This window comes from Passer domesticus, chromosome 3, assembly GCF_036417665.1.
Source record: "Passer domesticus isolate bPasDom1 chromosome 3, bPasDom1.hap1, whole genome shotgun sequence".
In the NCBI taxonomy this organism is placed as follows: Eukaryota; Metazoa; Chordata; class Aves; order Passeriformes; family Passeridae; genus Passer; species Passer domesticus.
Window position 1 is genome coordinate 19,290,675 of NC_087476.1, and position 13,575 is coordinate 19,304,249.

At 34.2% G+C, this 13,575-nt stretch overlaps 1 protein-coding gene across 1 annotated transcript in view; it reads left to right on the plus strand.

The window, feature by feature from the left end:
- Positions 1 to 9,337, plus strand: part of PXDN (peroxidasin) — an 84,391-nt gene extending 75,054 nt beyond the window's left edge. The window contains exons 20-23 of the mRNA XM_064412047.1: positions 2,564 to 2,684; positions 5,148 to 5,280; positions 6,158 to 6,271; positions 6,414 to 9,337. Of these exons, the coding sequence (XP_064268117.1) occupies positions 2,564 to 2,684; positions 5,148 to 5,280; positions 6,158 to 6,271; positions 6,414 to 6,536 (491 nt within the window). The 3' untranslated portion in view covers positions 6,537 to 9,337. The remainder of the gene's footprint in view (positions 1 to 2,563; positions 2,685 to 5,147; positions 5,281 to 6,157; positions 6,272 to 6,413) is intronic.
- Positions 9,338 to 13,575: the final 4,238 nt, after the last annotated feature.

Here is a 13,575-nt window from a genome sequence, read left to right on the forward strand (position 1 = left end):
TGGAAATGTTCAAGAAATGACTGGATATGGTATTGAGTGCCATGGTCTAGTTGACAAGGTGATATTTGGTCAAAGGTTGCATCTGAAGATATCAGGGGGTCTTTTCCAACATAAATTATTCTGTGATTATGTGTGATTCTGTAAATGGATCAGCTTGATACTTGCAGTGTAACAGTAGCTAACTTCTGGAAGAAAGAATTGTCTGCAGAGAAAAATAATTCTTAGGCCACTTTTAAACATTCACTTTTTCTGCAGAAAATTAAATGGAATGGGCATAGCTAATCTGGGGGCATATTAGATAAGATGGGGGGGGAAAGCAGAATTTCAGGCTTATTTTTTCTTATTTACTGCTAAGATATTCTTCATTAAGAATAAAAGTGAAAAAAAAAAAGGAGAGAGAAGAAATTTCTTGACTCATGCTGTCTGAAAGCTGATGCATTTTGTCCTGCACTTCTCAGCAGTGACATTTCTCCCTGTTGTACCTGAAAGACAAACCAACATGAGCTGGTAATTTGGCAAGTTGGCATATTTGAGTTCTAAAAAACTCAGAAAATCAGATCTGTGTACTTAAAGCTGTCACTGAACATATGGTTCTCATATTTACCAGTATATGGTGATAAAACCTTCCCAAGATTTCAGGCCTTTGTTTCTAAGAAACAACCTAAGAATGAAAAAAACAATGGGCCATTGTGTTATTGTACAAAAAAAACCCCAAAAATCTGTATTATGCAAGATGACTATAGCAGTTACTTACCAAAGCATAGCAGAAACCTTTCACATATTGCTTCTAAGAGAAACCAGAGATTTTGTGATACTCAGGAAGATGTTAAGCAGCACATTGCTTTGAGAAAAAAAAAATTCCTCTGACCAAAATTAGTTCTTTCTTCAGGAACCCTTCAGTATGATCCTTTTTCTCACCATACTAAATATAGAAGTGTCTAAGGGTGTTCAAAAATGCCTTCATGCCGAGCTTCTTACAGACATATGGGTCTGTTCCCATCTGAACGAGTTTACTGTCTGAGTGGACAGCAAAGAGGTTATGTGGGAAACAGCAGAACACACAAGAAGAACGAACAATATGTTGGCAGCAAATAGCATGTAGTTCTTTGGTGGGTGCTGTTGTTACAGGAGGAAAGTAATGCATTTATTAAAGAATGGGACAAACGGCAAGGAAATAACAGGGAAGGGGAATGAATTGTGGATAACTTGTGTTCCAGAACGATCTGTAGATATTGGTTTTGATCTGAATTTTTTTTTTTGGTCAGTCATCTTTTTTTGTGTCTTAGTTATTATGCCACTAAGACAAACTTAAGTTTTTCCTAACAGAGTAATTATAATATTTTAATATACATAAAAATTCAACACAATTAAAAGTAGTCCAAGATACCTAATTTTGTGTAATCAAAACAACCTTCCATTTGTTTCTCTACTTGCTCATTTCAGCAGTGTTTATAGACTTGAAACTTTTGCAGTAATTTGCATTAATACTTTGGGTGTTCAATCTAAATTCCAGAAAAATACTTTATAAATGTTACTGAATTTCTGATTTAATTTGTTTTGGTGTAAATTAAGAGAAACATTATGGAAAATTACTCCTTCCCATGTTCAGTTGCTTTCATGACTCATTCTGCTAATACCAGACTTAGCTGAGAAATGTCTATGGCATCCTGTATTTAGGCTTTCCCTTTGGTTTTAGCAGACTCTGCTTCGAGCAGTTGATCATGTAGTTTGTTCCTGCTTCAGCTTGGCCCATTATAACTTTTAGCTTTAAAGCTTCTGTGAACAGAAATGAGAAAATTTCTATTTTCTCATTGTCTCCTCTATCAAGTGCTGTTGCAGTTTTACTTTGTTTTCCTTTTCTTTCTTAAATGGGACTCTTTCCAAATACTCACTGTGTTTGAAAGGCTAAATAAAGTGAACTGGAAGAAAGACATACTTCATCTTGCCAAGACCTCCTCTTCGGATCTTAGGACATGATTTCTGTCATAGCTCATTTTCAGGCTTGAGATTTTTGCTCTGTGGTGGAAGGAGTTTCAGGGTCTGGTGATACATTCAGATTCCTCAGATTTGGAAATAAGATTCATCAACCTATAGAGCATGTCTGAAAACTTGGAATTAAATTGAAAATTCTCTTTCAGATGGCAAAAATAACAAGTAATGGTGTCTGGGAGAGATGAGGTACCCACAGAGTGGTTTTTTCTGTCATTGTTTTTCTTCATATGTAGCTGCCCTATTTGCCCAGAAAATACTTAAAAGCCAAGAGAGTGAAAATTTCAGAAGTGAAAAGAATAGTTAAAGTAGCACTATATGGGTTTTTTAAAATTGTATTTATTCCTTTGTTTCAAACTAAAAATATGGTCTGTGGGTAATCACATTCTCTGCATCTAACTAGCTTAAATATTCTATCACAGAGATAGATTCATCTGCCATCAACCAGTTCCAGAGGGATCAGACTGAATGTATGACTTATCTTTGCCAATTCAGAAAACACTGCCAAACCATATTAATACTGTAACTGCTGAAATATGCTGTAGTTTATGTGTAATTTCTTGTCTGTTTTCAGACTGTAGAACCAGAGGACAGTTTAATGCATTTTCATATCACTTTCGGGGAAGACGTTCTCTTGACTACAGCTTTCAGGAGGACAAGCCCCTGAAGAAAATGAAAATGTCCAAATCAGTAAGGTGAGACTTTTTCTTTAAAGGAATTAGAAAAAAAAAAATCATTTGTTTTCAAAATGGAATAAAACAGAATGATTTCTTTGGGAGCACATGCCACTTTTTTCCAGTTCCTGTTTTCTCAAGTTTATGATTGATGTATTTTATTCTGACACTTCTGCATATCTACTAACAATAAACCACTTTTTTTTTCAAGCTCAAATTTGTCTAAAACTCTTTGTGAGTAGTGTAAGTATAGCACTTCTGTTCTTCCTGCAGTTTTCATGAAAAAAAATCACTAATGAAGTGTAATCTGGAGATTTGAGATGCCACATTCCTACAGTGCCTGCAGTAACTAAATTAATCTAAATTATTTTATTTCCTATTTGGAGCTTCTAGAGAAATAGGAGGATACCAAGTGTTGATTTAAGTTGCATAAAAATTTGTGACAACGATAAGGATTGCTTCTGGTACCAAAATACATCAAGCAGGAATGGAGAACAGCAGTGCTAATAATATTGTTTATAACTCCCTAATCCTCAAAATATAGCAAGGAAGTAAATCATTGTTTCAGTCACAAATTATCAGCTGCACAGGGTCCCTGCCCTTTTATGGGAATGAAAATTTACCTATGAATTAGTGACATGAAATGAGTTCTGCTCAGACCATTTCTTGTGAAGATCCTTCATGATGAACAAATTTGAAACACCTGAATTGCAGCTCTTTCTATTCAGCATGCATGTCTTTGAACAAATAAAACTTTCTATTTGAGTGATGATGATGATCAAGCAGAGTCTACCCACTCTGGCAAGGAAAGCATCTAGACAGATACATTAAGAGGTAAATGAATTTCAGCAATTTGAAATACTGTGGAGGTGTTATAGTACTTGAAGGAATACCATGATTATGTTCCACTTGATTGAGAGGAATTTGTCCAGAAATAAAAGATCCTTTAGGTGTTTAGGATTTTAGACAAGAGAAGACAGCAGCTATGGATGAGCTGGTCTATGGATAATATGAAAAAGTAGGTTCCTCTGAAGTAATCCTTGAAGAAGAATGTTTTGTCCATCTTTGCAAGTGAACTGCTAGAAAAATTTACAAAACAGCAATTCACTTTTTAAGGATGCCTAGTCCCTTAATTCAAAAGTTATAATAGTGGTTAAATTAAATCAAAATGAAAGCAAAAAAAAAAAAAAAATCACTTCTAAGTACTAGCTTGTTTGACTGTGTTTCAGTCCAATTACTAATTAAGACTACAAAATACTAGATTTACAATACTTCATTTGTAGCATAAATAAAGCTAAAGCAACCTCAGTCATTGAACATTCCCATGAGTTCTCATGCTCAGTGTTGTATTTAAATTGCATCTGTGGTGAGAAGGGTTTTTTCCTCCTTTTTTAGCTTCTCATTTTCATTAACTTGAACAGGTGGGGAAGATTAAATATTTTGTTATACAATAGCAGCTGGTTTACTTGAACTTTAGCATGTTATGTTGTTTAGAGTTCTTTTTCTTTAATTTAGATTAAAAACTATGGGAAACTAAATAGCTTGAACCCCTGCCAGGAAGTGCTGTTTTAATTTATGCAGAAAGATTATAAATCCTGACCCCTGATAGATGAGAAATCTTTGCCAGTTCATTCTTTGGGTATCCCTTGGCAATGGAGATGACACATTAACCAAACAGTAATGCCTGTAATTATTAATGGATTCAAGAATCTTTAAAAAAGTAAATGGATTTAAGGATCTTAATGTAATAAGTGACTTAAAAATTAGTGTTATCCATGGTTTTGAATGCCTGTTTATTCAAGTTGTACCAGATAATATATTGTTAGTTGCAGACAGTTTCCTTTTGTTACTCTTTCTCATCAACAGATTGAATTGATTAACACAATTTAGTGTTATATATTTGTTATGAGATATCAACTGGAAAATACTACAGACAAAAGACTTTAGATTTTGTGTACTATAAGCGGTATTGATGTCAAAAGAAAGTTAAAAATATGTTCATACCTAGAAGTATTTCTCATTTATTTATGAAACCAAACTTTCTCATTTTTAAAGTCATATTTCTTAAAATACATGTTTTGCTAACAAGTCTCTAGAGGAAGAATTTACGGTTCAGAATGTGAAATGTGAATTTCATATTGGAGGGAACACTTTTTAAGACTTTCACTTTAGTCTGCTTTCATATTGGAGGCTCGGGGTTGAATTTAAGGTGATGCTGTATAGTGTCACTGGTGACAACTTGGTGTGTACCCCTGCATGAAATAAATAATTTTTCTAAGTATAAGAAATTCCATGTTGGCCGTGATGTTGACAGTAATCTGGAGCTCACCTGTCCTGAGTCTGTCTTCAGCACCAGCTCTTGTGGTTCATATTCCTACATTTGTTGGTTGCTCTTGTTTTACATTTTTGTTAAGTATCCTAAAATATTTAGCCAAATAAAAATGGTTTAGATTAATATCCTGACTTTGCATTTATTTGTTGCAGTTCTGTGAAACGGAATAAACATTTTCGTAATGCAACATCCACATCTAATGAAAATAGAAATGTGCCCACAGTGAATGACTTCAAAGAATTTATTTTGGAAATGCAAAAAACTATTTCAAGCCTCAGAAATCAGGTAAGATGCTATAATGAATTTATTGTAGTTTATCATGTCTGATTGTAGATTTAATTAATAATGTTTTCTTAACATCTGTCTTACATTTTTTTAATATTTAGACATCCCCTGCAGACAATACCCACCACATAGTATCTCAAACAAAAACCAACACAGAAAATAGTGTGTTGTTCATTTCTGTGTTCTTTTGAAATCATACTGAAATATTCTACAGCTGGACCCTCTTGACTTTTGAACCTGGAGCCTTGTGTAACCATTGAATATTAAACACAGAATTCATCTTCCTCTAAAAGTTTGTTTGTAGTGTCAATAAAATACTTTTTTACCATTTGAAATGCATACAATTTTTGTAAAGAAATGATTAAAGTGCAGACTTCATAAGAAGTAAGGGGCCAGACTACAGCTGTAAACAGAGTTAAGATCTAGATCACTTAGATAAGACTTTACAATGTTTGCAGGTAAACTCTATTCAGCCATAGTGGAGTCTCATTTTTAAAATGTACACCATACAGAAGTTAGTTTAAAATTCAAGTAAACATTTTTAATTAAGCTGTTTTTAAAAAAATAAAATTCACTTCCTTGCCAAAACATTTTTGAGAGTTTAAATATGTCTTTTTGTGTATGAAACATTTCTCTTTGTATCCTCTTACTGAATATTTCAATGTAGGAAAGGTGTATATATACATATACTTATACATATATATATTACCTGTTTCTGTTTCTAGTCTTTTAGTATTATAAAAACTAAGTAGTGAGAAGAAAAGCCCAGCAAGTATAACAAGGATTATATAGCATGTATTAAAAGAGAAAAGCCAGAATATTTTACACAAATAAAAACCTTTTTTGATTCAGTTGCTACCTTTTTTAATGTTTTCAGATAAAAAAACTTGAATCACGCCTCAGTAATTCTGATTGCACTGATGAAGAGGGCAAATCATATTCCAGCAATGAAACCTGGAAAAAGGACCCTTGTACTCTGTGTGAATGCAAAGTAAGTATGTGGAAATTAATTTTGTGATAGAAATTATAATTTTGCTTCTAAAACAGCAGTTCCAGTGACATAAAAAATGTATTTCTTGTTTGGAACATGTAGCTAAGCATGTTTTTGTTCTGTCATTTTTCTCCTGGCACAGGGGGGTCAGATTACCTGTTTTGTAGAATTCTGCCCGCCCGCTGACTGCGAAGCACCTGTGAAGGGTAAAGGAGATTGCTGCCCAGTCTGCTTACAACAAAATACTAATAAAAAGAAGCCATAAGTCTGCTTTTTAAGAATTTAGGGCACATACTCCTGAAATCATATCAGTGCCTGCTGATGGCAAAAACAGGTAACTGCAGTTCTAACAACAGCAAGAAATCAAGATTTTCAATATTCTAATGGTGCTGTAACAGTATAACATAATGTATCATTTTCTTTTCTGCCCATGAAGGTAAATCACAATGCAAAAGTTAATAAAAGGGAAAATAGCAAACAGGTCAAAGTTAATTGTGTGTTATACTTCTCAGGTTAGACAATCTCGAACTGGTGCTACTTTAAAAGAACACTGTCGTGTAGTTTTAGGTACCCAAAATGACTGGGTTTAGGATTTACTCTAAAATGAACACTTTGTTTCCTATCTTTACTTAGCAGCATTAAAGGTTTACTGTCCCTTTCTAGTACCAGTCTGTCTTATACTTAACTTTTTGCTGTTATTTAATAAAATGCCAGGGAAAGGAAAACATGAGTTTACTGTGCCTGAGCAATGTCATATCCAGGCCAGCTTCTGCAATCATCAATGCATGGAAATTCTGTGAAATTGCATTATCACTGCTGGACCTGGGCCAGCAAGGAAATAAAGAAAGCTATTTGACAAGTTTCAACATCCTTTCCTTAATTTAAGGGGCAAAATTAACCACATTTTCAAAGCAATAAAAGAATTAGTAAGGAAATATAAATAGCTGTAATTGGAAGAAAGCAAAAGCAACTTAATGTGTATTATAGATGTAATTGACAGTGTTCCTCATTCTAGGGAAACATGCATGACAGAGTAGCATTCGGTCTTAAAAATTAGCAGAATCCTTTTAATCAAAACATTTATAATTGCTAGGTGACATTTTTTGATTGTTTGTTTCATTTATTTTCAATTTTGTAACATAACCATCCAGGTCAGTTTGAAAGCATGCTTCTCTTTATCTCAGATCAGCTCATGTAGTTGTATGGCCATGTTTTGAAAATGTGAAAAGATGTCACATGCCATTTTGTATACAAAGATTCCTACTGATTAGTTGTGCATGTTGTCAATAGACATATGTTCCTGATTATATTTGGGCACTGTTGAAAACAGGAAAAATCAAAATCAAGCAACATGATTAATTGTGGATTGACTACTTTTTCTGACAAGGTGTTTGAATTTTTTCCCCAGTTTCATCTAATGAATATATATATTTACCTCAATATTTTTATCATTTGTGTTAAAAATAGTCCATCAATGGACTTTGTCTCCCAATTAAATGTTTAACATTATAGAGTATATGTCTACACTAGCATTTCAAAGTTGTGTACCTTATAGGATACAAACGGTATGTTTTTGACCAGGAATTAGATTGAGATTGAGTGAAGGACAACTATCATACCTCATTTTACAGTTTTTATTCTGTTTATTCAGAATTTATTCTTTCCCTGAATACTTAATTTGTTAGATGTTATTCCCTGTCTTTTAGTCTTAAACCAGGACTCTCTAGAACCAGAAGTGATTACATGGTTCACTGACTTCTGAGTTTAAGTGTTGAAATTCAAGGGACAGTTATTGGTGTATCAAAGAAATCTGCACAAAATTAAACCTTCATATATTAAGCATTTCAGATTATGCAAACAGACTGAGTACTTAATTGTTGCATGGTAGAACAAATACCTATCTAATAACTAACTAAAACAGCAATATGAAATCCACTATCATATTTTGGCACATAATTTCTCTGATTACTAACATTAATAATTTCTAATTTGATAAACTATTACCATGACACACATTCAAACTTTGGTGTAACTTTAAAGCTTACTACAGAAACTTTTTTTCATACTATGGTAGAAGCAATATGTACATGTGAGTGCTGTGTTAAAGGTGTGTGGTACACATGGAATTGCAATTTATATTTTTAAGAATATTTTAATTGATTTTATATACAATGTTTTGATTTATGTAATATCCTTTGTTAATGCTTCTAGAAATTGTGTGGCGAGCGTGTTTGAGTATCACATGGTTCCTAAAGATTTTCATTCCTGTATTTCTTTGATACTCTGTGTTTTGTTGACTTTTCTTGAGAGTCCAAACCACATGTCTCGTCCTTTAATTCCAACTCAGATGGAGCTCCCATTGACCTATAGCAGAAATTCTTCAAAGAGAAAGGGTTGCACAGCTAAACCAAATATAATTTAACTGTCCAAACAGTTAAATAAGGCAGTAATACATCCAGCTGGTTACTACTTGCATTCTTTCTTTTCAATTTTATATTAAATAAACTTTCTCAAGATTTCTGCTTATAGGAGAAGAGAGTTTCCATTTTATACATTATAAAATAGTACCTTGTGTCTGATTGTTCCTTTTCTCCAGCCTCCAAAGTGGGAGGTTTTTTTCGTTGTTCACTGTTTATTCATATGGTATATAAAATGGGTTTAGGAGTCTGGATATGCTTAAACAAATGTAACAAGTTTAATATTGAGTTATTTTCCACCATCCATCTGTTTATAAACCAGGAAAAACAGGTCTTTATCCACAGTGTAAAATGTAATCAGTCATGGATTGTACTAGTTCACTTTTATTGCAGTGTCTTTAGAACCAGCCTTGACATTAACATTTCTGAAACAGTGGCCAATGGCTAGCTGACCATTTACTCAGTATCCACTGTGAGAATATTGCTGTAATATGATGCAAATTTTACATATTTATTTTCTTTTTTTAGTGTTACCTAAAACAAAGTTGTTGTTGTTGTTATTTTAATCAGTAAATTTACCAAAGAACTGTTTGCACTGTATAATGAATGCTTTACAGTTAAAATAAAATGGGCCACATTTCCAAGTAAATTTCAAAGTTTCTTCTTGTACATGTATTCGTTAGAATATTTGCTGAAGTTCCCATGTGTAGGCTCTGATCAGATTCATATTACTTATCTTAAGCAGGATTGTCATGTTTCTGAGAAGTAAGCAATGGGCTAATGAGTCATGTACATTCAGTAGTTTATGTAATATTACAACACATAAAATTAAAATGTCTCTTCACTGTTTGCTTCTAGATGATTGGAAAAAGATACCACAGGCTTAGGAAGAATATTTAAAAATACACTTATTTCTTAGCAAAATGCATTTTTTAGACCTTAGTGCTGAACTTTTTTTTTTGTGGGAATGTCATAACAGTAAATAGAAACACATACAAATTTAAGCCTCTTCTTACAGTTCCTCATGTCTCCAAATAGATCCAGTCAAGACTTGCCTTCTCAATCACTTGATTCTACATTCATTCTTTTTTCACATCATTTCACCAATGGATATTCAGGTTCATGCAATCTCTGCTCCAAATGAGTCTTCTGTGCAAGAGAGCTTCACCTCATTTGTTCTTTTTATCCTGGGATATGAAGTACTGCTGGACACATGATGAGTTACTCTCATTCTTTGGTGAGGTGTTAGCATCTCCAGGATACTAGGTCAGTTCCTGTGTCAGATTTACTTGAAATTCATTAGAAGAATTTTGTGATACAATATCACTGAAATTAATATAATTGTAAATTACCTGACGTTGATCTGGGAGAAGTTAAAGGACTCAAAGAGACAAAGTTAAGAATTGTGTTCAGGTTGCAGTTAATTGCACTTCACAATAGTTTATATAATTTATAGTTTGTCATAAGGCAAATCTAGAAAAAGCAAATCTGCAATGGTTCATTTGTGTGTTTTCCAGCAGGCTGCTGAAATATCCTGCTGCTCACCCACACTCAGTATTAATTGCCTAGAAGTTTGCTAACAAACCACGAAGTGTAGACATTTAGTCTAAAACCTTTGCACTGATACTGATATATTTTGAGGATGGCTCGGTTGCATTTGAAATAAATGAAGTAATTTTTATTTACTTTGTTTTTTCTTTTAGTTGATTACAACTAAGAATCATTTGGCTGCAGTATGATTAAAGTTGTCTTTATAGGGAATGACCTCACATAGTCATTAACTTTGTTTTGTAAAATAATATTTTGCCGCCATAGACTATATCATTATATGGTCTAAAGTATTTCTCCTCATATTTTCTTTCAAATCCTCAACTAGCTTCATGCTTTTTGCCTCTAATATGTACCAAATCAGTAATCTTTGCAGAGAGATCATTAGACATGTTGGACTGTTCCATGGCTTTACTTTGAAAACTAGATTAAGTTATCAAAAGCTGGTATATTTGACTAATTTTCTCAAAACATCTGCATTATTCTGTTGTTGTATTGTTAAAATAATTTAAGTTATGCACATGCAGTGTAATAAAATTATAAAATTACCATAGAAGAAAAGACCGTAATGTCCTCTAATGGTCTCCCATCTACAGCATGGGGTTCAGTGAAATATATTTCAGAACTCACTAGACTAATTTTTGTTTTGTATAAGAAAAAATGTGATCCAATACATGATTAAACCGTGTCAACAAAAAATACTAATATGAGCATATGCACTTATGTCATTCACGCTGGAAGTTTCTCAGACTCCCAGCAGAATGAAGTATTATCCTTAAAACTAATGTGAACCAATAAATTGCTAAATGCTTAATAAATTGTTCAATTTAATACAGTCCTGACCAGCTTTGGATTATGAAGTCAGGAGATTGTTCTGAGTAATGAAAAAGCAGCATTGTCATTTAACAGCATATTTTAAAGCAGACATACTAAGAATACCAGACTCTTGTTTTGCAATTGTTCTGGCTGCTTACTTCATAGAACTTCATAGAATCAGCTGAGCTGAAAGGCACTCACAAGGATCACTGAGTCCAGCTCCTGGCCCTGCATTTCCAAGATTCACACCATGTGCCCAAGAGTACTGTCCAAATGCTTCTTGAGCTCTGGGTCTGTGACCACTTTACTGGGGAGCCTATTCCAGTGCCCAAACACCCTCTCAGTGCAGAACCTTTTCCTGATACCCAACCTAAACCTTCCCTGAGAAAGCTTCAGACCATTTCCTCGAGTCCTGTCTTTCATGACATAGTTCTGTTACTTTCCTTTTTTTTCCTCACTTAGCTTGCTATGACATAGCAAGGAAACCTCTGCACCTCCAGCATAACTTCTCCTTTTCTTTTGGGCCCAATGAATTTGCTGTCCAGCTGGCAGTGTTATGAATGGTCCTTTCACAGGGCTTATTCATTACAGCCTGCTAACAGATGGAGCAGAGTACAGATCAGATATGTCTAAGTTACAAAAAGATCTGGATAGCTGTGTTTGGCTGAAATGCTATGAATTGAATATCTGTTTAGATTCAGAAATGGAACAAACAGAACAGCAATTCCTGCAATAAGGGAGTAAACTTAATTGTTGTATTTGGTAAAGGTGTTCGTGGTTTTTTGATGCCTCCCTCAGTGATACAATTTTACATTCCCACAAGTCATGTGCTGTTGCTGAGTTGCCAAAACAAATCTCATTATTACTTATATCTTTATGAGATGCTCCAAGTGGTTAATCTCATGTGCAGCCATTCCAAGGACTGAAATGGCAAAGTGCTTCATGTCTCTTTTCATAGAGATAAGCATGAAAAAGGTGTCCAGATGGAGGGGTAAAAGTAGTCAGGAATTGTCCAGAGAAAAGGAAATAAGATACTTATTTTGTTTTAGCAGGGAGAAAAAAAGAAAGATTTCATCAAGGCCTCTGAAACTTTTCAGGCAAAGGCAAAAATTCATTAGGAATATAGAAGCAGGTTAATTTTACCAAAGCAACACATATATTAGGTTGTGATAGAGAGTCTGGAGGCACTGGGAAGCAATTTCACAATTTGTTGAACAAGCTACTAGTGGTAGTAAGGCAGGATTTTAGTCCTCTATCTCCACTCTGTGCATTGCCTCTCTTGCAGTGAAGTTTTATTTTTTTTTCTGTCCTACCTGCTCTCACAGCTAGAGGACTTAAATGTGAACTCATTTCACATTTAAATGTGAATTCAGAACTGAAGGTCAAGGTGTTTGTTAGGGCAAATCATCAGCCTGACCCAGAATGGCAGGTCCTGGCTTGTGAACAAGGACAAGAGAGGTCTGAATGAGGTACTTCAGAGAAAGTTTCAGAGACATTCAGTTAAAAACATTTCCCTGAGGGACATAGAGCAGTTCCTGTTCTTTTCCTGTGCTTGGGTGACAGATTTGGCACTGTTAGTTATGGATTCCAGTAACACAGATTTCACACTTCCATGTAAGTCTGCTAGGAGACAACAAACTGAGGGCTTGCACTTTCCTAGGTCACTCTTTGTATAGAAAGCCATCTCTTTGCTACACCTGAGAGGTAAGTATAACAACTTTCATATATAGAGAGCTATTCCAGTTGCTGAAGGAATACTCAAGCTGTTTTAACCAATGATTTTCTCTATCTCTGGGTAAAAATCAGTTATTTAGCAACCTACATTTTTATTTAAAAACTCAAATGCTGTCACAGAAAATGATTTTTTTTTAAAGTTAGGCTTTGTGGAAATAGCTTTCTTGAATGGAGTGCGGCAGACTGGAGACATTGTAGAAGTGGAATAAATGTTTTCTTCCATCTGAAATGCCTTTGCATGATTGTATTCAGCCTTGGATGTTGCTGGGCTGTTCTCTTATACTGAGAGTATTTAAATATTGCAGGGGGATTATTTGGGATTTCTTTTATATCAACGGTCAATTCAGGCAATAACAAACAATAGGTGCCTTGCAGTCAGAAAAGGACAGCTTGTTTCTGCTACAGGCCAACATTAATGTAGATTTTAAAACCTTCATACTATGGGGGTTTTTTTGGGGTTTTTTTGTTTTGTTTTGTTTTTTGGGTTTTTTTTGGGTTTTTTTTTTTTTTGGTGGAATGCTGTTGTTACTCCAAATCCTACTTCACAAGCAGCTAGTATTTTTTATTTGATCTGCAGATATATATCAGAAAATGTCATCTTACTTTTTTGAGTTCAAGGATTTTGCACACTGGGAGTGATAAAAAAGGGGCATACCTCCTACCTATTGCTTTGGATTAACAGACTTTATAAAGCCCTGAGAAGTCACTGTAGCCTTCTCTAGTAAACTCAGTCTGTCTAGAGTGTCTTGCATTAAAACACTATCTTGTGTTTGAATAGTGTCTTTAAAA